This window comes from Taudactylus pleione, unplaced genomic scaffold (genome assembly GCF_031769625.1).
Source record: "Taudactylus pleione unplaced genomic scaffold, aTauple2 ptg000070l, whole genome shotgun sequence".
Lineage (NCBI taxonomy): Eukaryota > Metazoa > Chordata > Amphibia > Anura > Myobatrachidae > Taudactylus > Taudactylus pleione.
In genome coordinates, this window is record NW_028284472.1 from 9,270,676 (window position 1) to 9,296,523 (window position 25,848).

Genomic DNA, 25,848 nt, shown 5'->3' on the forward strand with positions numbered 1-25,848 from the left:
AAGATTGTTATACAGTGTTATTAAATGTCATCCGTTCCCAAGAGCGTCTATGTGTTTACTGTGGGGTGTAGTCCTATGGAATTTATCTGCCTGTCTGGTGTATAGCAATCCTATGGTTTACACATTCTCCAGAGGTTATAAGCACGCACACAGCTCGCAGCACGGAGACAGGAAAAGGAAACCAAATCAGGGTTTTGTGTATTCTCTGCAGCACACAAAGTAAGAAGGAACGTTTATGGGCTTTTTATCTTTATATAATATTTTGGCTTATTTGTTATTTGTATTCTGTGAAATAATATCAGTGTTTTTTTAATAGTAAAAACATTTCAGTGTATTTCATGTTAAACGAAGAGCTTCTGTGGCTAAATGGTGTCTTCTAATAGACGTAAATCTATATGACTGGTCGTGTATAATAATGTCCTGGAGTTTCATACATACAAGAGAGAATAGTGCCTAGATACATGTGAAAGTCAGACCATACTTCCGTTTACAGTAATTACTGCGCTATCACTGGACTTTGTATAGCCAACGTCTTTTTATTTTCCTCGGTAATGTCATCACATGATCTAACGAATCTGATTCTTGGCCACATATTAAAGGGTGCAGAAACCTAAAATTCCCAAGATTTTGGCAAGTTAGAAGATACATTTAAAGATTTTAGGAGGCATTGGTCTGTAAATCCCAGCACTTTTGATCATGTTTATGCTTGAAATTTAAAAGGGCAATGCTTTTATGTTTTTACTAGCTGTGTCTAGTAAATCAGTCGATATCGGCTGATCAGCCCAATAATTTCCTATGTGTGTATGCAGTTGCATAAACAGCTTAAAAATCTCATGCAACAGTCCTGATACACTTGAATAAACACTGAGTAGCAGTAGCAGTAGCTCAGTGTGTACAGGATGCATCAGTGGTGTCACTTTGGTTACACCCAGTGCGGGTGGCAGTATTACTGTTGTGCGCCGAAGGCGCCCACAAGGGGGCATGGCCTCACTCTGCCAAGCCACACCCCCTATGTGTGGCAATCTTCCCCCATTCTCGACACACAGTGGACTTACCCAGTGCTCCTGCAGCTGCTGGGGGCAGCTAATGACCTCTCCCTGCTTCTCTCTGCATTGTGGCTGCTCGGTGACACCATCTGACGGGGTGGCACCAAAATAGTAGAGTAGCCTGCACCCCCTGCACCCTCCTAGTGATGTTAGTGGGGTGCATAGTGATCTGATTAAATCCACGGAGTGATCTGCAAAGTGTAAACCCAGTAATACTGTACACCATACTGACTTTTACATTCTTCTCTCCAAGAGATGTCCAGAAAGGCGATGCAATTGACCACTTTTGGGGCGTGGCCGAACCCTTTATGTAATTAAGCCCCACCCCTGTTGCCACAAAATGCTGCGATTTGCGGGTCTGTGGGAAGGGTTCGTGGCTAAACTGTTGTGATTCAATTTAACCCTGCCCCCTCCCCACAGATCGGCGATTCTCTGTATTATCTCCCCATCCAACTTACTTCACTAGGAGATACACCAACTCTTCCAGGGGGTGTGGGGAACTACGTGAAAACTGAGGGGTCTCACACACCTCCCAGAAGAATAGGTAAGTATGCTGCACACAGCAAATTGGATTGTAATTATGTACTACAATCTATTTTTTATAGTCTTCAAAGATAGTTTTGTTTGTGACTCACACCCCCTTCTCACTATTGTTTGTGCTGATTTTTGCCCACTTCAGTACTGTTTTCAACTTAATAACATACAACCATTGAAGTTAACCTTAGGACATCTCCTGTCCAAAATCTGTATGGTGGATACACATGCACTCATACGTGCCAAATTTTTTTACACCTCCACCCCCCCCCAGGGTTGCGTACTTTAAGGAGACAGAGTGAAAAGTGATAAGAAAGTGATAAGGTGCCAGCCAATCAGCTCCCAACTGTCATCTCACAGGCTGTGTTTGAAAAATTACAGTTGGGAGTTGATTGGCTGGCACCTTATCACTTTTCACTCTGACTCCTAACACTGCTTAGTAAATAGACCTCCAAGGGTGTGGATAAGAGCTGTGAGCTTTTTGGCATCAGCGGAGGTGCAATAAGATGGCCACAAATTACAGCTTTATGAACATCTCAAAGTAACATGGGAGCTATTGAGGGAGACAAATTAGTAGAGAAATATGGCAATAACTCAGAGGTGGATGCTAGTCCCATCATGGCTGGATCTTTGTACGCAGATACTGAGAATTTATGCTAATGCCGCAGCCGCTTCAATGTATACAGAGACGCCCACCGCCTGCATCTCTAATACGCCGCGTGCGTACAAAAATGCACCATCAGTCACACAATCGAATTTCTGAGTAACCCTATGACTGCTCAGTATGTCTGTTAGAACTACGCCACCAGGTGACCAGCGTGCATGGTATGCTATTTATTTCCTCACCAATATCAGGTAATTCCCCCCCGCTTCATGGTTAACATCCGTGGGAATAAAAGTGAGATGGCTACTCCCTTCTTCTAAAGGACATGTAACCCCCCTTTTTCCTCTAAAGGGGGATTGCGGTCAATATCCCGACCGTGGGGATTCCAGCGCTCAGAATCCCAGCACCAGCATCCCGACTGTTGGAATCCCGAAGGTAAGTAGTGGGGTTGGGGCATGGGTTAGCATTAGGGTGAGGGGTTATGATTAGGCACTAGGGGGAGGGTTAGGCACTAAGGGGGGAGGGTTAGGGTGCGGGGAGGGGAGGGGGAGCTTAGGTTTAGGCACTGGGGGGGAGGTTAGAGTCAGGCACCAGGGGGGGAGGGTTAGTGTTAGGGTAGGGAGAGGGGGAGGTTTAGGGTACTGACCGACAAGTGTCGCTATTCTAACCCTGTTGGGATGCAGGTGTCTGGATTCTGACCACTGGGATCTCGAGCACTGGCATCTCGTACCCATCCCCTCTAAAGGAACCACTCCTACTTCTTTTAGGTTACTAACACCCCTTTCACATCGCAAACCCAGCTCTGACCCAGGATTTTGAACACGGCTGCGACCTGGGTCAGATCCCTTTCACACTGGACCTTCAACCCGGGTTATTCCCAGGTTGGTCCCGTTCACACTGTCATTAAAAATCTACTTTTCCAGGCTCACTAAGATAATATCACAAAAGGAAACACAAGGGAGGGGTGGGGACTGCACACAGCATTGCAGGAATCATGGCTGATGGGTTACCACTGTGTAGCCCTGAGTTCATGAGTGTTTGTGCTTTTACTGTTGTTTGATTCAGACAGTGAGAGCATGATGCAACTTCTGGCAGCGTAGTGTAAAGGTCACTTCTTCATTACTCCAATTAGCCATCACTGTAGTGACAGTAATGGTATTAACCCCTTTCAGACTTCCAGAATGCTGCTCTGCTGTTTTCTGCAGTTTGTCTGTTGTCATCATCAAGTGAGACCCAAGAACATCCAATCAGCTGTGTTTGCTGAGTCCCGAGTTGGATAACCCAGGTAGGACCCGTTCACACTGCACTGCGACCTGGGTCGGTCCAGTGTTCAAACCTGCTCGATTGCAGGGTTGAAATGACCAGGCAATATCCCAGGTTATTTTTGCGATGTGAAAGAGGTATAATTTATATAATGCCTCCACCAAAGCTATGATACTAATGGGATATACTATATAGAGCTTACTTGGGAAAGCCCTACATGTACTATAAGTGATACATATATTTTGGTGTGCTGGATGAATTTAAATAACATGTGTACTACTGATTTATCTACACAGTGACACAGTTTAATATATACATTCCTGCCCAACGGCAGCTGAACCGCCCACCTCTCTACAGGAGGCCGCCGCCAAAAGCCCCGCCGCCTGCCGGAATCAGGCAAATCATGTAAAAAATTGCCAAGTGTGTAGGCACCTTAAGTTTTAGAAGTTAACTGTAATTACAATGTGAGTGTGTGCTGGTATATGTAAAGCTTAAGATGCTTTTATGGAAGTGCAGTGTGTTACAGACCTCTCTGCCAATCTTAAATTATTGCTCTAGCTGCAAATGCACAGATAGGCGTGTTCCCCTAGTGCTCCTGTAATTACTGCTGATCACCGCCACTGACTAGGGATGGACTTATGAAGCCGATGTTTAGCAACTATTGATGTTTCCAATTCAATAGAAGTACTTTTTCCATTGAATACCAAAAATTCGATGGTTACCAGCCATCGGATGCGGCTTTCTGAAGCCCATTTGATGGTTGGCTGTGGAGGGGGAGCACACACCGCGGCTCTGCACAGCATGCACATCGCATCTATTCTCAGTGTAGGGGGAGCCTGGGGACAGCCCAGCATCTTGGAGAGTGCTGGACATGCTCCCACAGTGACGTGGGCGGGGGGGGGTTTGCAACATCGATGATAGTTCAACATGTGCCATAGTACAGGGCACCGCAGGGCAGGGGGCACTATTTGGGCCTGTCAATTTTCTGTTTATAATCATTCTCACTTGTAGCTTCCTCTTCTTTTATTCCCTGCATCTCCTGGCCACCTCTATCTTCTCCCTGGCTGACACAACCCCCATCCTGCCACCTCCCCAAGCACCTTCAATCTCTTTTATTTAACACACACATTTCTAAATACTATTATACCCGGGACTCAAACCCATCACCTTTCACATGCCAGTCAGGCGGAATGCAGTTAGATTTTCGGGCAGCCGGAATGCCGGCCGTCGGAATCCCAACCCGGGACTAAAGATAGGCATTGAGATCCCCATGCCTGTCTTTAGCCCCATGCCGAAATCCCGACGGCCGACATCCCGTACGAAGGTAAGCAAGGCTTTCTTACTGTTAGCCGCGGGGGGAGGGGGGCAGGTTAGGTTTACACCCCCCGGAAGGACTTAGGGGTAGTCACCCCCCAGTTAGGGTTTAGAGTTAGGCTAGAGGAAGGGGGTGTTAGGGTTAGGTACCACTGGAGGGAGGTTAGGGTTAGCCACTCCCCGGGAGGGTTAGGTTTAGGGTGGGGGAATGGGGGGTTAGGTACCACTGGGGGGAGAGGTTAGGGTTAGGCACCACTGGGGGGGAGGTTAGGGTTAGGCACCCTTAAGGGAGGGTTAGGGGGGGGACAGGGGAGGGTTAGGGTACTTACCAGTCCCTGCCAGGAGACCATTCGGACTTCTGGCATTGGTATTTTATCCATGGGCTAATGAGCCGCCGGCATTACATACTGATTCGAGTTAGACACCTTACACATGGAGCTACAGTATCTCCCCACAATTTCTTACAGGAGCGCAAGAGGCCATCCCCCTTTTTAGGGCGCACGTCTTATGTCCTTATTTAAAAAATAAGCGCAGGGCACCACAAAGTCTAGTTACGGCTCTGCTAGTTGCCATCGCATGATTCAATGTCGGAAGCCCGGCAACCATTCGATGCTGGGTTTCCGATGTCCATCCCGACATCTGACAGCCAACCTGCACGCCTGTCTGACAGCACACTTAGGGCCATAATCAATTAGCAGTGAAATTGGCCCGATTTTCGCCAAAAACAGGTGAAAATGGGAGGGCTAAAAAAAACAGGCGAACAGTTTTCATAATCTCAGACCAGATGAAAAAAAATGCCAAATTCCTATTTTCAACTAAAAATGTGAGGATTTCTTTCAAAACCCTTTGGACACCCCCCCTTCCCCCGCTAATGATAAAGTACCCTAAATTGTTTTTGAAAGTTGCGTAATTTTGCAAAATATGACTGGTCAAATTTTGGGTGAAAAAAAAACAAAAACCGTTGAAAATGGGTTTAACGTATTGGGTCTGGTATTTCGGGGGGAGATATGGATGGGTCAAGTATTTTAAACTTTGCACATGGTGGCAGCAGGCGTTTTTGTAATGGTTTCTTTACGACACGAAAATATACTTGCACCCATTATAACATACCCAGAATTTATGTGGAACAGTCATTTCCTAGAAAAAAAGTTGCTTTCTATAATTTTTTGACATTTTTTCATATACGCAAATTACCACCAACTGACGCAATTTAAGTAGCATAAATACTTATATTAAGGCCAGTAATACACTTCTAAATTATTTTCCGATGTACGTTAGCCATTTTTTGGGGGTACAGAGGCAATTTCATGCTTGTCCTTTAGACTTTTTTGCCTATTTTCGGCCATTTTTGCAGTTTTTTTGCCGAAAATCTCCAGATTTCACAGCTAATTGAATACGGCCCTTAGCCTCCAATCTGCTGACAGGGCTGCACTACCACTAAGTGCACCGCCACCTTGGGCACACAAGCCCTCCTCACATGAATGTACACCAGCTCTTAGTGGTGGCGTCCACCTGTGGCTTGGCCTTCTTTGTTATAGGGATGCTTGCAGAGCCGTACCTAGATTTTTTTGGTGCCTTGTGCCAGAGAGAGGATTGGTGCTCCCACCCCTCCCCATTATATAAATAGGGACATAAGACAGTTCACCTGATAAAGGGCCATGGCTTCATGGGGAAGGGCCAGGGAAGAGATAGTGGAGGCCAGGAGATGCTGGGGGTAAAAGAAGAGGAAGCTACAAGTGAGAGTGATAATAAACAGGAAAATTGAAAGGCCCAAACAGCACCTCCTGCCCTGTGGTGCCCTGTGCCATGGACATGTCGCACTACCCTAGTTACGGCCCTGCCCTGCAGTGCCCTGTGCCATGACACTGGTCGCACTACCCGAGTTACGGACCTGGATGCCTGTATATATAAATTACCTCTTACATAAGATAAATACATGAAATATTTATACTTTTTACCTCATGAATTATACAAATGTTATATAAATGTACATTAATTTATACAAAATTGACCTCAGTAAACAATACAGTTACATACATTACCTCAGGAATGTGTAAAAATTAAATATGCACATATAAAGTCAATATACATAACAATTGCACCTCACGCTATCCATCTATATATTTAGTTAAACCCTTATCAGGGAAACAGACAGGGTGGGAATGGATGTAGTTAAAACTCCACCTGACTAGGTGCACATAAGGGGTGATTTAGCAACTGCAAAACTGCACGCGGGCTATAGATATATGATGTATGCACGCAGGCTATAGATATATGATGTATGCACACAGTCTATAGATATATGATGCATGCAGGCTATAGATATATGATGTATGCACGCAGGCTATAGATATATGATGTATGCACGCAGACTATAGATATATGATGTATGCACGCAGGCTATAGATATATGATGTATGCACGCAGGCTATAGATATATGATGTATGCAAACAGGCTATAGATATATGATGTATGCACACAGGTTATAGATATATGATGTATGCACGCAGACTATAGATATATGATGTATGCACGCAGGCTATAGATATATGATGTATGCACGCAGGCTATAGATATATGATGTATGCACGCAGGCTATAGATATATGATGTATGCACGCAGGCAGCTTTGCAATTCCGTCCTTGCTATTATGCAAATGCAGCAGGAGGTGTATGACACCCCTGCTGCATTTGCAATTCCAGCACTGCGACCGAGGTTGCAGGCTGGGATCACCATTGCGACCATAGGTCTTTCATGTTCAGTGGTCTTGATGGTGGATGGCGCCGGGCCGCCAGCCATCTGAGTAAGCCTCATCTTACGCAGGCTTGCGAGCCCAGGACACTGCGTCAGTCCCTGGGCTGCATACCACTCCCGGAAAATGGGGCAGACACGCCCACCATTTCACGGGAACGCCGCCCAAACGCACCCCCGCACCACTCCCTAAATGTCAAACAGGCAGAAACATAAAAGTGTCTGCTTGCGACTACACAGCACCCATTCTGCACACTCACAGAATGGGTCCTGAGCACTTGCCTGCACTGCTGAATCGGGCCCATAATCCTGACACCTTTATACTGACATATGCCGACAAGGACAAAATCCAGACACATCAAAATCCAGAAATATTCCCACGCTGAGACTTGGGGGTAAATTTACTAAAGTGAGAGTTTTTAGAAGTGAGTTTTAGAAAATATGTTGCCCATAACAACCAATCAGATTCGAGCTATTATCTTCTAGTTAAATGTTAAGTAGAATCTGATTGGTTGCAATGGGCAACACAATTTATGACCCCCGTTTTCAAGCTGGTGTTTATATATACATAAAAGGCTAAATGAAATAAATACATGTAATCGCGCATATAACCTCGGCTATAGTTGTCCTATTTCCTACCCTCCAACATGACCCGTTCCATTAGGTACAAATGCTCTGCTCCTGAACTTCCCACCTAATGTATAATTGCATTCACCTGTGTAGAACTAGGTAATTGATGAGGCAGGTGTTTCAGCACAGGTGTCTGCAATCATAAATTAAGAAGGAAGTCCAGGAGCAGAGCATTTTGTACCTAATGGAATGGATCATGTTGGAGGGTCTGCTATTTACTTTATATTGGATTACCACCAGTATTCAGATAATAGTGTAATATCTCAATTTCTTATCCCCTTATATACTTACATACTCTACCTTGAGCTCCATCTCAGTGCTATTCCCACCCAGCGCCTCTATCTAATTCCTAGTAAAAAGTGATTATTGCTGGTCACTGGCATATACACACAGTGCTTGTATAGCTCTGTCTGTTTACATATGCTAATTAGGAGTTCACTGGAGGAAGTTCAGAGTGGCTGAGTGGCTGAGCTACTTGCCACTCAGCCCATTAGCTCACTGATTGGCTCTACAACAAACCTATAACCAGGAAGACAGGGCTGTGTCTCTGTACAGGGGCTGTGTATGCCCTTCCTGTCACACTCTGTGCATTGCAGGGAGATGTCACAGCCCTTTCCAGATGAGAGCGTCTGGGGAAACAGTAGAAATATCTGTGTAAGGAGGAAGATTCAGGAGCTGGGTCAGGGAGAGATTTGGAGCCTGGGTGTCAGCTGGGCTATTTGACGTAAGTTTTCGCCGAACGGGGCTTGATCGCCTCAGAGAATTGCTGGCAATTGGGAAGCGACTGTTTGTTAATAGCATTTAAAGACTTTTTTTTTTCCCAGAAAACCGCTCAGAATTTATTTATTTTGTTAAATTTAACATTTAAATTTATTTTAATAATATATTTTAAATATTTTATTTAAAAAAAAAAAAAAAAAAAAAAAAAAAAATATATATATATATATATATATATGGTATTTTGCAACCCCCCCCATCCCTCCATGTCCATAGGCCCCTATTATAAAACAACTTAAAATAACTGCCCACTCCCTATAGGCGATAGACCCCCCCTCAGATGTCATAAATCCTAACAATGATACCCCCACACACACCAAAATAATAGTAAATAAATCCATGTTTTCTAAACCAACACCACCCTGTAAAAAACACCCACTCCTCCCTGTGACCAGTATAATTTTATTATTATTATTATTATTATTATTATTAACCCCCCCCCCCCTCCTACCTCCAGAGTCATATTTCTCTGGTCAGCTGCCTCTCTATGCAGCAGCGTACCAGGGTCACAGTGCAGGAGCCCAGTTGACCAGAGTCCCAGAGGACCTCACCAGAGCACCGGTCCCTGGATGTAGGTAAGGGGGTTTTTCATGAACACTGCTCCAAAAGCCCTTTAATACATTTATATGATCCTAAAATAATGCGAAAAGGGTGTGAAAACACCTTTATCAATTTTTTTTCGTGTGTAAACTAATATTGATAAATAGGGCCAATAGAGAGATCTATAACTGTATGGGTTCATTATTACTCCAGGGCCCACCCTTGAGATCTAACTGTGTAATAAAAGCTATGGAGGGAATTCAATTAGGCATGTTAAAGTAGTAATTTTTCATGCACAAAGGTTTTGCACCCTTAGTGTGCAAATTCCACTTATTGTGTGTATGCGTGCACTCGGTTTTCGCACAATTCATTTCCAAAATTTGCGAAGCGCCACCTTACATTAGCTAAAATGTTCTCTGGGCTTTTGGACAGATGCTGGCGTTATGACATGGAGACTGGTTCCCCATTACATATGTGGTGGAACTGCAGTGTCTTACGACCCTTTTGGAACCAGGTGATTTCTATTGCTAGGTCTATTGTGGGCGAGGGTACTCCCTCTGACCCCTGCGGTCGGGTTTCCCAGCCACAAGCCCTGGAGTGATTTTGGCTCTATCAGAGCCAAAATCACTCCCACTGACATCACTAGTGATGTCAGTGGGGCTGGCTTCAGACGGTAGGCGTTGCCATGAGAACGCCTCCGTCTGGCAGGCACGCCCCCGGCACGCCCACCAAATGGGGCGTGCTGTCAATCAACATCAACAGCACGCCCCCTTTGGTGCGAGACCCGGAGCGATGGAAAGTCCTTCGCTCGCCAGGTCTCGCGCATGCGCACGACGGAGCTCCCTCCGCATGCGCAGTGGGGAACATCGACCCACTTGCGAGCGTACTGCCGCTCGCGAGTGGGTCTGAATGACCCCCTTTGTCTGTTCTTAAACTGTTCAGTTTTATACTTTTGAATACTGTTGTCGTGATGTGGATCTATCTCTGTCTAGTATTTGCTGTATGCAATTTTCTATTTCGATATTTGTTATTCTATTTTTGGGAGACTTGTAATTTTCTTTCTAAAATACACTGATAAACCAATAAATATATATTGCAAAAAAAGAAAAAGTTGCGAAGTGGCATTCTCGTGAAAATTCTTCCAGCTTTTACAGATGATATTTATAGGTGAAAATGGGGAAATCTCCCTGTACCCTCAAAAAAGGCAAAGTGATATAGGATAACGTTATATAATAATTATATATAAGTGTATTATTGTCCCTAATAAAAATATTTGGGGTTCATAAATTGTGTCAAATGGCTGTTTTTTACATATTTTTTAAAATATTTCAAAAATAGTCAAATAGAAAGCAAGTGTTTTTTTGGCTATATAAAATAAATGTTCTACTTAAATTGGGGGTGCGTAAAAATGCCTATAAGCATATATTTGTGTCATTTAAATACACTTTTAAAAACCTTCAAAATATGCCTCTAACACCCACCTGCAATCTTAAAAACACCTGTCCCATTCAAATAGCACCCCCTGTCGCACATCAATGAACCCATTATCCTGCACTTTGCCAAATTTCACCCCAAAAATTACATGTAATTATTGGCCAAATTAAGCAAATTGCATTTCTGTTTTACTAACTAGTCATTAACCGCTTAATTTACTAATTTTTTTCATCAAAACTGCACAGAAATTGATGGTTTTTTAAAAAACCTAAGTTTAAAAAGTTTTTTATTAAATATATTTAAATATTTTATTTAAAAAACTATATACCTAGAGTATATTTTGCACCCCCCTCAACCCCCCACTGTAATTTAACATCCCACTCCCCCATCAAAAATAGCCCCCCCAAGTGTCAAAAGATCCCTACCAATAACAACCCCCACCCTCCTAGTTATAATAGGTACCTGTTGCAGAGCCCCTTCACCCCCAGGGACAAAGAGTGCCCAATTTAGTTCCCCCCCTCATTATGTGCCTATATATATATATATATATATATATATATATATATATATATATATATATATATATATATATATATATATATATATATATATATATATATATATATATATTACTTTTTAGATTACCCCATCCAAAAATATATTAATGGCCTGCATAACCCTCCCCCCCAGACCAAAAGATGCCTCCCTCCATGACCTAGCCCTGCCCACTCACATTTGCAGAACGCAGTTGAGCATGGTAGACTGATCATCAGTCCTGCTGCAGCTGTACTCTGCACACACACATCAGCATACTGGTGCAGGGTTGCCGATATTCTGGCTGCCCCTTCTGGGAGGGAGTAGACAGATCGGCACTGCAGGGGACGTGGCCGGAATAGGGGGTGTGACCGAACATGTTTGTGGGTGGGGCGGGGGCGTGGCCACGCAATCGTGTCATTTTGCCTCCGCTACACAATGCAGAGATTAACGGCATTGTGAAGCAGGGGGCGGGGACAAAATGACACGATTCAGCATGAATCACGTCATCGACCTCCCCCGCTGCGGGGGTTTCTCTTAAAACCGCGTGGGTGGGAGAGATGGAGGAGTCGGGAGATGCCGGGAGGCTTGCCTGCCTTTCTGGAGGGCCGGGAGCGGCACCCGATTTTCGGGAGGCTGTCGACCGAATCGGGAGTGTAGGCACGTATGTACTGGTGCTATATGTGAATGTCAGTTGAATGATAATTCTGACACAAAGCTTTGGAAACCACCTCATACAGGCTATTTTGGGACTGTGTGTCACTTGCAGAAATCCCTTTAATAACTGAGCGATGTTTTCTTTATAAATAAGGGATTTAATACATACTTGCCTACTGCTTAGTGCTGGTCAGTCTTCTTGTTCAGTAGGCACACGGCCGCGGCCATTTTCCTGGCGTTTTGCGCATGCTCAGTAGGAAATCACCGGGAAAACGGCTACCGCCTCATTTACCTCATGATCTGCACATGCGCAATAGACTCCAGGCACACTCTGGTGCCCAGAGTCTACCGCTGCTGTCAGTTCGCTGACGGCAGCTGGGGAGAGAGGAGGGGACCCCGGACGGTGAGTGAACACGGCCCCCTCCTCTCTTAATACGCCCTTGCTATAAGCACAATGGAGTGTGGCTCTAATCACTAGCAGTTTAACATTATCTCAACCTGAGTGTGATGCAGTGGCAGATCCAGAGGGGGGCAATTGGGGCGATTGGTGACACCAACCCTAGTGACGCCAGTGCTTTTATGACATACTGTAGGGCTCAACACAGATTCCCGATTATCGGGAATCTATGCATGCACAGGACCCATGCGAGTGTGTAGAATGGGTCCTGCAAAATCGCACGGAGCCCATTTAATGCTTCAGGCAGAGGCATTTAAGGGGCGGTGCGGGGGCGGGGTTGGCAGGTGTTCCTAAAAATGGGGCGTGTCCACCCTGTTTTCCGGGTGTGGCCAGCCCAGAGACTGCATTAATGTACGCAGTCTCCTGGGCTTGCAAACCGGCCAGCCTGAGTAAGCATTTACCATTGCGACCATCGACCACCAATGGTCATGATGGTGATCCCAGCACTGTGCCCTCCAGTGCAAATGCAGCGGGGGTGTCATACACCTCCTGCTGCATTTGCATAATAGCAAGGATCGCATAGCAAAGCTGCGTGCGTGCATACATCATATATCTATAGCCTGCGTGCAGCTTTGCAATTGCGATCCTTGCTGGATCAAGCCCATACGTTAGTGGTGTACAAGGTCTACAGGAAATGGGACTGGAATATGGATGAGACAGGATTAGATAGGAGGAGGAGGCAGGATTAATTGTTAAACCGCCCCCCCTAAAAGACAAGTCTAGATCCGCCCCTGGTGTGATGTTCCGAAACATCTGAGCGTTACTGTATATAGAGATAGTCAAACAAGTTCTGAACAAATGTTTTATTAACTCAATATGCAACACTGACTGTGAAATCAGGTGTAGCGCATGATTAGAATGAGGGCTCTTTCTTAATACTTGTGATGATTATGATTCCATCATATTACATACTCATTCCATGCGACTGTTTAATTGTTAGAACTTTATTTAAAACTTCAGTATGGACCTGTGACTGAACTAAGTAGTTATAAGACAAAGTTAAGTTTAAGGACTTTATTTGGTGTTGTACCCATTGATTAATATATTACTACATTTTTTTTTTTTTTTTCAGATTTATTTTGCTTTTTTCAAATATAGCTTCATACTGTACATTTATAGAAATATTTTGAAAAATCCTCCTACAGTGTTCCTTTCAGGGTCGTTCGATCTGAAAACCCTCAACACTGTAACTAATTAACAATATTTATTGTGAGCTATAATTCCTTATTCTCGACCAAATCTAAATGATGTCTGGATGAGTTAATTAGCAGACCGCTTATATACTGTATGTCTATAGAGGCAAACTTTTCACTAAGTCCAGAACTCTAAAGGTGCGTATCCACTACAGAAGAGTAGAACGACTGTACAACTACAACATATTAATCGTGCAGTCATTCATCATCCTGTGCAGTGGATAATGTGCCCACACTGAACGATATGTCATTCAGTGTAGGCATCCTCCCTCATCCCCCAACCTGCACAACCTGTCGATGTTCAGGCAATGACAAATGCCGACAACGACCAGCGGGAACGCGCAACGCTGGTCACTGCCGGCATGTTACTGCACGATTAATGAGCGATTGAACGATTAGGATTTTCTTGTCTAGTGGATACGCACCTTATTAGATTCCATATTAGTGACCTAAGCCTGAAAATCACCCTTCCTGATGTTACATTTTGTGCCCAGTGAGTCAGCAGGAATTTTATATGTTGAAAGTACAATTAACGTGATTGAATTTCATTGTTGTGTCACTGTATACTGTGTGTGTCTGATGTGTGGTAACAAGTTTTGTTGCGTCCAGCTGTCTTTCAAGTGGCTGCTGTTAATAGCGCAAAACCTTTATTTATAATAATATTGCAGCCTTTATATAATTAATTTTTTATCTTAAACCCTGTAGATTCTGACACCACACAATAATGTTAGTTACATTGGCGTCCAAACACAGGGGCCAACTTCTGCTTCACTCTGGTGGCAAGACCTGCACGAGGACAGAAGATAGATCGTTGACTGTTGCTGGTACTTTATATGGATGATGTATGTAATAAAGGGCCTATGTTTTGTTTTACAGGAGACATGGACGCTGTCACAATTGTTCTGTCCGCTGTAGTCATCCTACTTTTGACCTATGTTTATTATAAGAATCGGAATCAACACAATTACAAGAATTTTCCCCCGGGACCGAAGCCACTACCGCTCATTGGAAATATACTCATGATTAACATGTCAAATCCTCTTAAAATATTTTTAGAGGTAATACAACACTTCTGCTGAAATATAACTAAAGCATTAAATTCCCTATCATCTTAGGTTAGATATTACATAAATGAACGATAACTTAATTATACATTTATTTACAATAAAGATACAAGACAGTATGTGACGTTCAAAATGGTTAACTTTATTTACAGTATTACAAAAGTATGGCGGCAGAGGAAAGGGGATGTAGTTGGCATACCGGCGCACACACAATGCCAGCGGTCAGAATCCCAGTGCTGGAGTTCTGACAGCCGTCAGAATCCCGGTTTCAAAATCATGACAGCTGTGAACCCGATGAGTATTAGGGTTAGGTTAGGGGATCAGCACTAGGGAGCTGGTTAGGGTTAGGCTGCAGGAGGGGACGGTTAGGGTTCAGCTGTGGGAAAAGTGGGTTAGAGTTAGGGGAAGGGTTAGAATACTTACCTTCATCAGGATCTCCACCATTTTGATTACGCTGCCGGGATTCTGAACAACCGTGTTTGCTGCCAACTGTCTGGTTTGTGTAAAGTAAATTCATTGCTACCCAGATCCATGATGGCTCAACCGTCCTACTTACACCTAAATTCCTCATCTTTCTGCCGTCAGGAGGAACCTTTTGAGGAGCGAAACAAAAATTATGTACAAGATACAAATATTTAATCATGATAAGGGACTTGGAAGGCTGTGTCAAGATAGCAAGCTGCAATCATATAGAAACCATTCAACCAATTGGTGTACAATCTATATGCATCTTCACCCCCCCCCCCCCCCACTCCCCTGGTCTAGAGGCCGCCTTTTTTGCCTTTCAAGTAATGGCAAATACATTGAAATATTTGTCCCTTTGAATCATCTCCCGTATCTGAGCACGCAAACCGCGGAGCACCATTGTATTCGTACAATGAACAAAGGTCCTGATTCAGATCTGTATACAATGCTATATCTACGCAGTTTGAGCGATTGTTAGCCATTGTGGATGTGTGACAATCCGCACTGCGCATGCACATTAAGCGATTACACTCACACAGAGGATTCACTCGCAATGTGTGTGACAGGTAGTGAGCGTTTGGGGGAGGGAACAGGGGTGGTTAGAAAAACGCAGGCGTGTCGGACTGTTAACCACTTTTTTCAAGGCGTGCATAGATTAGCCAGTGTGTCCTTGCTGACAGCTGGAGAACCCTCTGTGTGTCTGGAGACCCACTGTGTCTGACAACTTAGACTTAAGGTGCATACACACGGTCAGATTTGTCAGATGAACGATTGAATGATTTGAACTATGAACGATTTCTGACTGCATTAAAATTAATGAAAATCGACCAAATCTGACTGCAAACACATCAGATGTCAGATATCGTTATATGACAAGCGGGAACGCGCATCGTTCATCTGACAAACATGTCAGATATGTTAGATTTTCCTTCAGCTATGAACGATTAAACTATTTTTAAAATCGTTATCGTTCAGATCTGAAGAAAAATCTGACCGTGTGTATGCACCATTACTCAGAAGGCTGATGGCCACCTGATTTGATGTTTCTGGATTTGTGCGTGAGCGGCGGATGTGAGATGCTGTCAGTGGGCTTCTCTAATCCCCGGACGGCGGGTGAGTCATTACCATATTTTCACAATTGCGATCCGTGAGATATTGTGCTGTGAAGGCATTTGTCTGCGGATCTGAATCACGCCTAATGTCCATCCTCAGTTCTGTTACCACTATTGGAGGAATAACGATGATCCCTACTGTGGTGTGAGCGATTGCAGATGGCCTTGTTTAAGTCTATTGTACCTAGGACTGCCACTAGATGTGAAAGAGGAGACTGACACATGGCACTCGTCCAATCCCGGCAACAACAACTCACCGGTGGAAGCACTTGCCATGACTGGAGTAACACCCCAATACAAAATGCTGCTACAGATATGCCAAGCTACATCCTTGCCGCTGATGTAGGGATTTACGGAACTTCAATGTTCTCACCATTTTTTATTTGTAAATCTGTGCATTCCCTGGAGCTGCACCGCACATTTGCAGATTTGGTCCGTGCCTTGTAACTCACAGCATAATTGACATGTTGCTGGCAGTTGGGGGCAGCGGCTGGGAACATTCAAGAAAATGGGGCCCCATTCTGGGTGTGCCAAAACAAGTGGCTGCATCCTTGGACACAGTATCACTGGCCCCAGCAGCGTGGTTTTCTCTGACATCCTGAGTTACCCTGAGGGTTACTCAGATGTCCGATGGCCGCCCAATGTTAATGCAAATGATTTGATGCTCCGACTTCAGTTGGAGCCAGCAGGTCACCGAAGCCGACAGTCGTCAGTTTTAATACTAAACGTATGGCTTTTGTATGTTTGTAACCCAAACGCTGCATATAAAGACGCAATGGAGATGTCTTTAGCATCCGTCTATGGATCAGGCCCTGAAATAGAAGAAACGGCAGTGAACAAATGAGAGCGCAACCTTGGCCGAGCTGCTGGACAATTGTCCCCAACTGATATCCAGGCCCTACATTCCTTACACAGTCCCAAATTTTATAATATTCCCTTCACTACAGTAACACATTTTTAGAAGTCACTATTTATTAACATTATTTTTATTAAACTAAAGTGAAAAAGGTTGTTTTCACACCCTTTTGACATTATATTACTTTGACATAAATTTACTTAAGGGCAATTGGAGTAGAATTCGTTAAATACTACTCCAAACCCTAATTATCACATATTTTTAGTAAGTAGATCACATTTCCCATAATTGTAATGGGAAATGTGTTCTGGAAAAAGTTACTAAAAATAAATTGTAAAAAAATACTGAGGAAGCTCTGTGATAATAACGCCACCTGGAGATGGCGTTATCCAAGGTTTCCCCCGGTTCCACGACTCCTGCTCTGCTCTGACAGACAGAGCAGAGCCAGGAACCGGCCACAGTGATCAGCTGTGTGGCCTAAACCACATGCTGATCACTGCAAAATAACAACAACCACTTACCTGCATCAAGGGTGATCGGTTCTCCGGTGTTGTCCTCTGGGGCTCCGGTCAGCTGGGCTTCCTGCTCCGGCACTGTGACCCTGGTCAGCTGCTGCATAGCACAGCTGACTGGCGTCACAGTGCAGGATGGGAGAACAACTGACCGGAGCCTCGGGGAGGACATCACTGGAGGTAAGTGACAGTAAGAGGGGGGGGTGCAGAAGAGGGGGCGATCGCGCAAAGGGGGAGGTGCGGTCGTGGGGGTGGCATTAGGCGAGCCGCTTGACGCATACGCGGCACCTTCTTACTGTATATTTTGCAAAAAATACAGTTATAAGACTGCGGAGGGGATTCGCTGGTACAAAGCTTTATCGCAAGCTCTGACCCAGTAAGGGATTTTTGATGAATCCCTGTGATATTGCCTAAATTCGCAATGCACATTTAGGCGAAAATATCACACTACAATCTGCATTTCAAATGCGGTTTGTAGTAAATAAAGCCCTCTGTGAGATACTGTATTTGTGAGATTACTGGCATAATGTAATTTATTTCTGACTATAGTTTAATTTATTTCTGCTTTTGTTTATTGTGTTTACAGCTGTCTAAGAAGTACGGCCCAGTATTTAGCTTCCAGGTGGGCACGATAAAGGCGGTCATCCTTAGTGGTTATGATACTATCAAAGATGCTCTGGTAGACCATGCGGAGGAGTTTTCTGACAGGCCAAGCGCTCCAGTCATTTTGAAATTGTCAAAGGACTGTGGTAAATATATTTATTTTAATAAAAGATTATCTTTTGAGAAAGCATTTAAGATAGGTTCTCATCAAGTCCCATTCGACTGCTGCTTCTTTTGCTTCATATCTATCTAATATATATATATATATATATATATATATATATATATATATATAAATAATATAGTGAAAAGAATCACATAGACCAGGTAAAATCCAGCAGTAGCTTTATTGCTCACCACAGGCAGTTTCACAGGCAAAATGTTACACAGTATTCCAAACAGCAATATATTCTTCAGTGGACTCGCAGGTCCAGGATCCCTAACACTAGTCACCACTGGGCCTATAAGCTGGGCGACTGTCTCACCGTCCGGCTCCGTTTCCCCAGTGTCTCTGCAGCTCTTAAATCAGCTTCACACAAGTGCCTGTAATCAGCTGCCTTTCCAGACTCTGATTGAGGCAACACCTGAACTGAACATTACACATTCCTAATGCCTTTGCTCTGCCAAACCTGGGAGATCTGGATATTCCACATTTACTTCATGTGGGATTATGCTGACCCTGTCACACTCCACCCCCCTTAGCTTCAACCACCCTGGTGAAGCTAAAACACTTTCAGGCGAGCTATCTGCCTCGCCCACATCTATTTGTGCCATCCGTCCGGGTACACAGCTCTCTACCATATTTCACAGTTTGCCATCCTCACCCTTTACTTCCTCCTCCTCCAGCTTCACCATAGGGTTGCTTGGAGGATCGGGACCAACAAACCTCCTGGAAAAGGCATTAGCATTGAGGTGCTGTTTCCCCGGACGATGCTGCACCTCAAACTTAAATGGCTGCAAAGACAAAAACCAGCAGGTTACACGAGCATTCACTTCTTTGTTCGTGTGCATCCACAGTAAAGGGGCATGATCAGTAACCAACAAAAACTCCCGCCCCAACAAATAATATTTTAACGAGAGTACTGCCTACTTGATTGCCAAACACTCTTGCTCCACAGTTGAGTACTTGTGCTCTCTGGGCAGTAATTTCCGGCTAAGGTAGAGGATGGGTTTCTCTTCCCCTTCTACCACTTGGGAAAGGACTGTCCCCAATCCTGTACCTGAGGCATCTGTCTGCAATATAAACTGCCTTTTAAAGTTAGGAGCCTGCAAAGCAGGTTCTGCAAACAAGGCGCTCCTTAAATCCTGCCATGCAGCTTCTGCTGCTCTAGACCATACTATCTTGTCTGGTGTTTTTTAAGACACTCTGATAATGGTGCTGCCCTAGTGGTGAAATCACGACTGAATCTGCGGTAGTGACCCACTATGCCAAGGAATGTTCTTAGCTGGGATTTACATTTGGGTTTAGGCCATGTGAGGACCACCTCCACCTTACTGGGCTGAGGTTTTACCTGCCCTCTGCCTACAATATATCCCAAATACTTTGCCTCCACCATTCCTATGGCACACTTCTCAGGATTAGCAGTAAACCCATGTGCCTGTAAAGATTGCAACACTGCTTCTACTCTTGGTAAGTGTGACTCCCAGTCAGGGCCAAAGATGACTACCGTATGTCATCTAGATATGCAGCTGCATATTCCTTGTGAGGCCGCAACAACCTGTACCTAGACCTCTGGAAGGTTGCCTGAGCCCCATGCAAACCAAACGGCAACATTTTATACTGAAACAAACCTTCTGGGGCAGAAAAGGCTGGTTTGGTTTTAGAAGTCTCAGTTAAAGGAATCTGCCAATACCTTTTTGTCTCACCACCTTTGGGTGGTGAGATACTGGCTGTTTGCTAAATTCTCCACCAGCTCGTCCACCCGGGGCATCGGATAGGAATCAAACTGTGACACTTTATTTAATTTGCGAAAACCATTGCAGAATCTTAAAGCACCTGAAGGTTTAGGCACTAATACTATGGGATTATTCAATTCACTATTTGATTCCTCTATGACCCCTAGGTGCAGAATCTCCTCTACTTCCTGTTTAGCTGCTGCCCGCTTTGCCTTGGGTATACGGTAAGGCCTCTGTTTTATTACCACCTGGGAGGATAATTTAGTTTTTTCCAGGAATGGCAGAGAACACATCATGGTGCCGTGCTACTAAACTCACCACCTCCTGTTTTTGGCTGGGATTAAGGGTAACTTCAGTGGGTAGCTGACATTCTGGGGTTTTCTTGGCAATCAAAGAGGGCTGACCAGCAATCTCTCTCCAGGGTTTTAACAGGTTTACATGGTAGATTTGCACTTCTTTCCTTCTACCCTCCTGTTGAACCTTATAATTAACAGGTCCCACTGCCTCTATAACTTCATAAGGGCCTCGCCATGGGGCATTTTGCTTTCAATGGTGGGTACCAGAAACAGTACCTTGTCTCCCGGTTTAAAAGACGGATTAACCATGTCATATTGATGTTTTTGCCACTGTTGTGCCCTATCCATGTGGCGCAATTTGCCTTAAACGGCCATACAATTAGGTCACAAACTGAACGATGTTAGGCTCTTGGCCATGACTGTTGTTCCCACTGTTCTTTCAACAGATCTAAAATCCCTCTAGTTTGCCTCCCATAGAGGAGTTCAAAGGGACTAAGGACCTTATTCAGAGCCGGTCATAAGCGCCAATGCGCTCGTAACTGACTCGATGGTTAGTCCTGCGCACGTGCAGCGGCCGCACTGCGCAAGCCCCGGAGCGACAGAGAAACTCTGTCGCTCCGGAGCTTGCTACCAAAGGGGCGGCTGTCGATGTTTGGTAGGCCGGCCGGGGGGGGGTGGATTCCAAAACAGAGGCGTTCCTTTACGAATGCCTACCGTTTTGTGGGCGGCCGCACTGACATCTTCAGAGATGTCAGTGGAGAGCTTCCTGCTCCATCAGAGCAGAAATCTCCCTGGGGCTTACGAGTGCCCAGACCCAACCTTAGGGTCTGGTCGTAAGCCCCGATGGTCACGATGGTGATCACCATCAACCTGATCGGTCGTTAAGCTGTGGGTGGTAACTTAACGATCAACAATGAGGCGGCCGTTCAGAATGCAAGCGGCCGCCCTGATTCAGAGCGACCGCTTGCAACTAGCGACCGCCTCTGTATGAGATCCTAAATCCCGTAGAGGATTGGGGTACCTCTCGCACTGCAAACATTAAATAGGGTAGGAGTAAGTCCCAATCTCACTTTTTCTTAGACACTGCCCTTTTTATAATTTGTTTAAGGTTAAAGCATTCAACAAACCCATCTGTTTGCGGGTGGTAAACTGAGGTAGTAATCCTATCCACCTTTAACAGTCTGCACATATCTTTCATTAGTTTAGAGACAAAAGGGGTACCTTGGTACTGTCATGACCCAGGTTTCGTGGCGTTTGAGGTTTGTGGTCCTTACCGGTGAGGGCGCTGTGACGTGGTCGTTCTGGCAGGGGAGCTGGCGTGTGGAGATTGGCATTGCATGTACGCAGCGGTCTGACAGCGTTTGGCCATCCTGACAGGGGTGAGACTAGTGGCGTCTCCGCGTCACGGCTGTCTGGGCGCCACAAGGTTGTCTTTGGCCAAGAGACATAGCAGGCCAATCGTCTGTGAGTCACCTGCTCTCTCTGGCCTATCACGTTCTGTTGCTGGGTACTTAAGGGTGTTTGGAGCGCCCTGTAGTTTCACAGCGTCAGCTGTGAGAGAGAGTTCCTTCGCTCCTGACCCTGAGACCTGTACTTCGGTACTTGCCCTAGCTCCTTGTCTGCCTTTGGCTCCCTGCAACCTGCACCGCTCTGCCTTGCCTTGCACCCTGCTGGAGATCGCCCTGCACCTTCCACCAGACCCACTCCTGCCTGAACCTGTCTCCTCAGTTAACCCATTCCACTCAGCCTTCATCACAGCTTTACAGGATTACCTTCAGCATTCTTCACAGCTTTACAGGATTACCTTCAGCAATCTTCACAGCATTACAGGATTTACCTTCAGCAATCATCACAGCATATCCAGATATCCCTCTCAAGCCATTACTCTGCATACCCGGATTTCCATTTCACCTTTACAGTCTACCTGGATTCACCTTATTCATCTCTGTCACCGTGCTGGACATTTTTCTATTCCCACTCACTAGTTTACTCCTGCTACAGTTATTAGTTTGTTATTACTGGACTATAGTTATCTTTGTTCTTGTCTACCAACATTCACATTAAACAACCTACTTCTCAGTTTAAACCTGTTCAGGTGATTACTCCTGTTACCACCCCGGGTCCACAACAAACACAGACTCTAACAGTTTGCACTGGCCAAATGGATTCGGCCACTGGACAGGAGTCCAGAACAGATTTAATTCGCGGCATGGCTTCTCGCCTGGAAGGATTGGGAACCATGCAACAGCAATTAGCACAGTATGTGCAGGAAATGGCACTTCGTCAGGATACCTTACAAGCTACAGTAACTACTCCAAGTAGTTACTCCTGTCTCCACTTCTGTTGTATCTGCCTCTGGAGTTAAACCTGGTTTGTATTTACCTACACCTGACAAGTTTGATGGCAATCCTAAACTGTGTCGTGGATTTCTCAACCAGTGTGATGTACATTTTACTTTACAGCCCTCCAATTTCCCTACTCCTAAAACCAAAGTGGCTTATATTTTGTCTTTATTGTCCGGCTTAGCCTTAGCTTGGGTTTCTCCGCTCTGGGAGCGATCAGATCCGCTACTGAATAATTACCCAGAATTTTTAACATCATTCAGGAGGATTTTTGATGAGCCCGGAAGAACCACTTCCGCTTCTTCCAGTATTATGAATCTGAAACAAGGTATCCGTCCTGTCAGTCAGTACGTCACTCAGTTCCAGACATTGGCATCAGAGCTCAGATGGAACGAAGAAGCCCTAACATCGGACTTCTTGCATGGATTATCGGATCGTATAAAGGATGATCTAGCCACTCGTGAGTTACCCTCTAGCCTTAATGATCTAATTTCTCTCTGCAACAAAGTGGATATGTGCTTTAGAGAGCGCCAGGCTGAGAAACACAGAGCTGATCATTTTAGGCCTCATCCTCTACCTGCTCCTACCCATTCTCCTCCCTCCTTTACAGATGAAGAACCCATGCAGGTTAATCATACCCGTCTTTCTAAAGAAGAATGATAGAGATGCATTCAAAGGAACCTTTGTCTATACTGTGGAGACACGGGTCACCTGGTGGCTTCCTGTACCCACAAGCTGGGAAACACCCGTTCCTAACTAGTCCCGGGGACACTCAGTTAGGAGTATTACTTCCGTCCCCAAATCGGAATGATTCCGTCTTGTCCATAGCTCTGGACATTAAGTCTAGTCCTGTATTCATATCTGCCCTCCTGGACTCTGGGGCAGTAGAGAATTTCATGTCACTTCATTTGGCAGATTACAAATTCCTTGCGTCACCTTGGATCACGCTATATCCTTGACCTCTATTGATGGTAAACCTATTTCAGTGGGACTGTGTCTAACACAACTCAACCTGTTCTAGTTCGTATTGGAGTCCTTCATGTTGAACATAGCTTCTTAATCATACTGAAGGCTTCCCTTGAGATTATATTCGGGCACCCCTGGCTGCGTAAGCACAACCCCCGAATTGATTGGAGTAATATGCATGGTCAGTCATGGAGTGAGAAATGTCAAGAGTCTTGCCTTCAAAAGATCCGACCTGAGAGAGAGATTCAGGTGTAGGAGTTTCCATCTATACCTAAGGAATATCAATCTTTCGCTGAAGTTTTCTCTGAAAAATAAGCTTACGTCTTATCTCCCTGTAGTGAATGGGACTGTTCAGGTGTTTATTCCTGTTACCACCCCAGGTCCACAACAAACACAGACTCTAACAGGTACGTTAAGACCTCCTTTGGTATTCCCAAGCGGGTATATAGCATCAACAATTCCTGGGCAATAGTGCTAGATTTCATGTTTATGTAGCGGGATGGCCTCCTGGTATCTTGTGGCATAATCTACCACCACTAATATGTATTGATGTCCACAAGCTAATTTTTCCACCGGCCCAGATCCATACCAATTCTCTCAAAAGGTACAGAAATGACAGGGAGGGGAACCAAGGGTTCCCGAAACACTGGCCGGGGTGCTATCTTCTGACACACTGGACATTCCTGACAATATTTTTTTACTGCTGCATTAATGCCAGGCCAGAAGAATCTTAACTGAATATGCTGGAGAGTTTTCTCCTCCCCCAAATGGCCACCCCACAGGTGTGTATGAGCCACCCTTACCACCAACTGCTCGAAGTTTCTGGGGAACCAACAATTGGTCTACTTTCTTACCCTGCAAATAGGTTACACGATATAACAAATCATTTTTCAATGCAAAGTATGGTACACCTTCTGCTGGTAAAGCCGTGATTACTCTACCATTTATCTCTTTTCAAATGCATTTATCAACTTCCCGTCATTCTGTTGTTCCTAGCCAAAGTCCTGCAAGGACACTTCCTTGCCAATGGGAACCTACTGTGTCTCGATCTCACTCCTCTCTGGTTGCTCACTGGCCAAGGAGGGCGTTAAAGCCACCAAACTTTGGGAAACAGCAGAGCTTGGCTCTTGGGACACCTCTGATGTGGACCTTCTGCTGTCATCATGCCACATAACCACCTCTTGTAACAATGGAAAGTCCCGACCCAGGATCAATGGGTAGGGTGGTCTTGCAGCTACTTCAGCTACCACCTTCAGTGATCACCCTTTGATCACTATTGGGAAGTGCACTCAGGGGCATTCTTCTACATCCCCATGTACACATATAACCTTTACCAGTGATTGCAGCTGATCAGCCCCAGGTGGAACAAGGCTGGCAGAGATGATGGTTAATTCACTGCCAGTACCCACTAAGGCCCAGACCTCCCCACCTTCCACTTGCACCAAACGAAACAAGGTGCTTCCAGCAGCCATGCTGACCACTGGTTGAGTTGTTTTTCCAGCACTACAGTCCATGAGCTCAACCTGCTTTGGGCAGTGCCGGCGCAAATGACCGGGCTCACCGCAGTCAAAACACACAACTGGAGGTGGGTTGTTGGCTTTAACAACTGGGACCTGGGTTCTAGGCATGGGTACTGGCTGGAATCCCTGTTTTGTCTTTGTTTAACTTCCAAAGAGTCAGGTACCATTCAATCACTACCGCTAACTCCTCAAATGTTTGAGGATCAGCCTATAGGGCCCACTGTTGCACCACGCAATCTAGTACCCACACAGCATGGTCCAAAGCCACCATCTCTACTATATCCTGAGCAGCGTTCTTATCCGGCTTGCAACCATGCCTTACTCAGCCTGGCTAATTTGGCCAGCTGGACCCTTTGAGCTTCAGATGGGTTTTGCTGCCATTCCTGAAACTCCTGAGCTTTGCTAGGTACAGTCACTCCAACTCTGCTTAATATGTCCTTTTTCCAATGCGGATAGGAGTTTGCCTCAGTCACATTTAAAT

General features: G+C 45.0%; 1 protein-coding gene across 2 annotated transcripts in view; it reads left to right on the plus strand.

The window, feature by feature from the left end:
* The first annotated feature begins 8,704 nt into the window (after window positions 1–8,704).
* Window positions 8,705–25,848, plus strand: part of LOC148533754 (cytochrome P450 2K6-like) — an 83,263-nt gene continuing 66,119 nt past the window's right edge. For both annotated transcript variants that reach the window (XR_015877684.1, XM_088467242.1), the window contains exons 1-3: window positions 8,705–8,867; window positions 14,612–14,793; window positions 18,331–18,493. Coding sequence is in view for 1 of the 2 variants with exons in the window: in XM_088467242.1 (XP_088323368.1) it covers window positions 14,617–14,793; window positions 18,331–18,493 (340 nt within the window). In the remaining variant the exon portion in view is untranslated. The remainder of the gene's footprint in view (window positions 8,868–14,611; window positions 14,794–18,330; window positions 18,494–25,848) is intronic.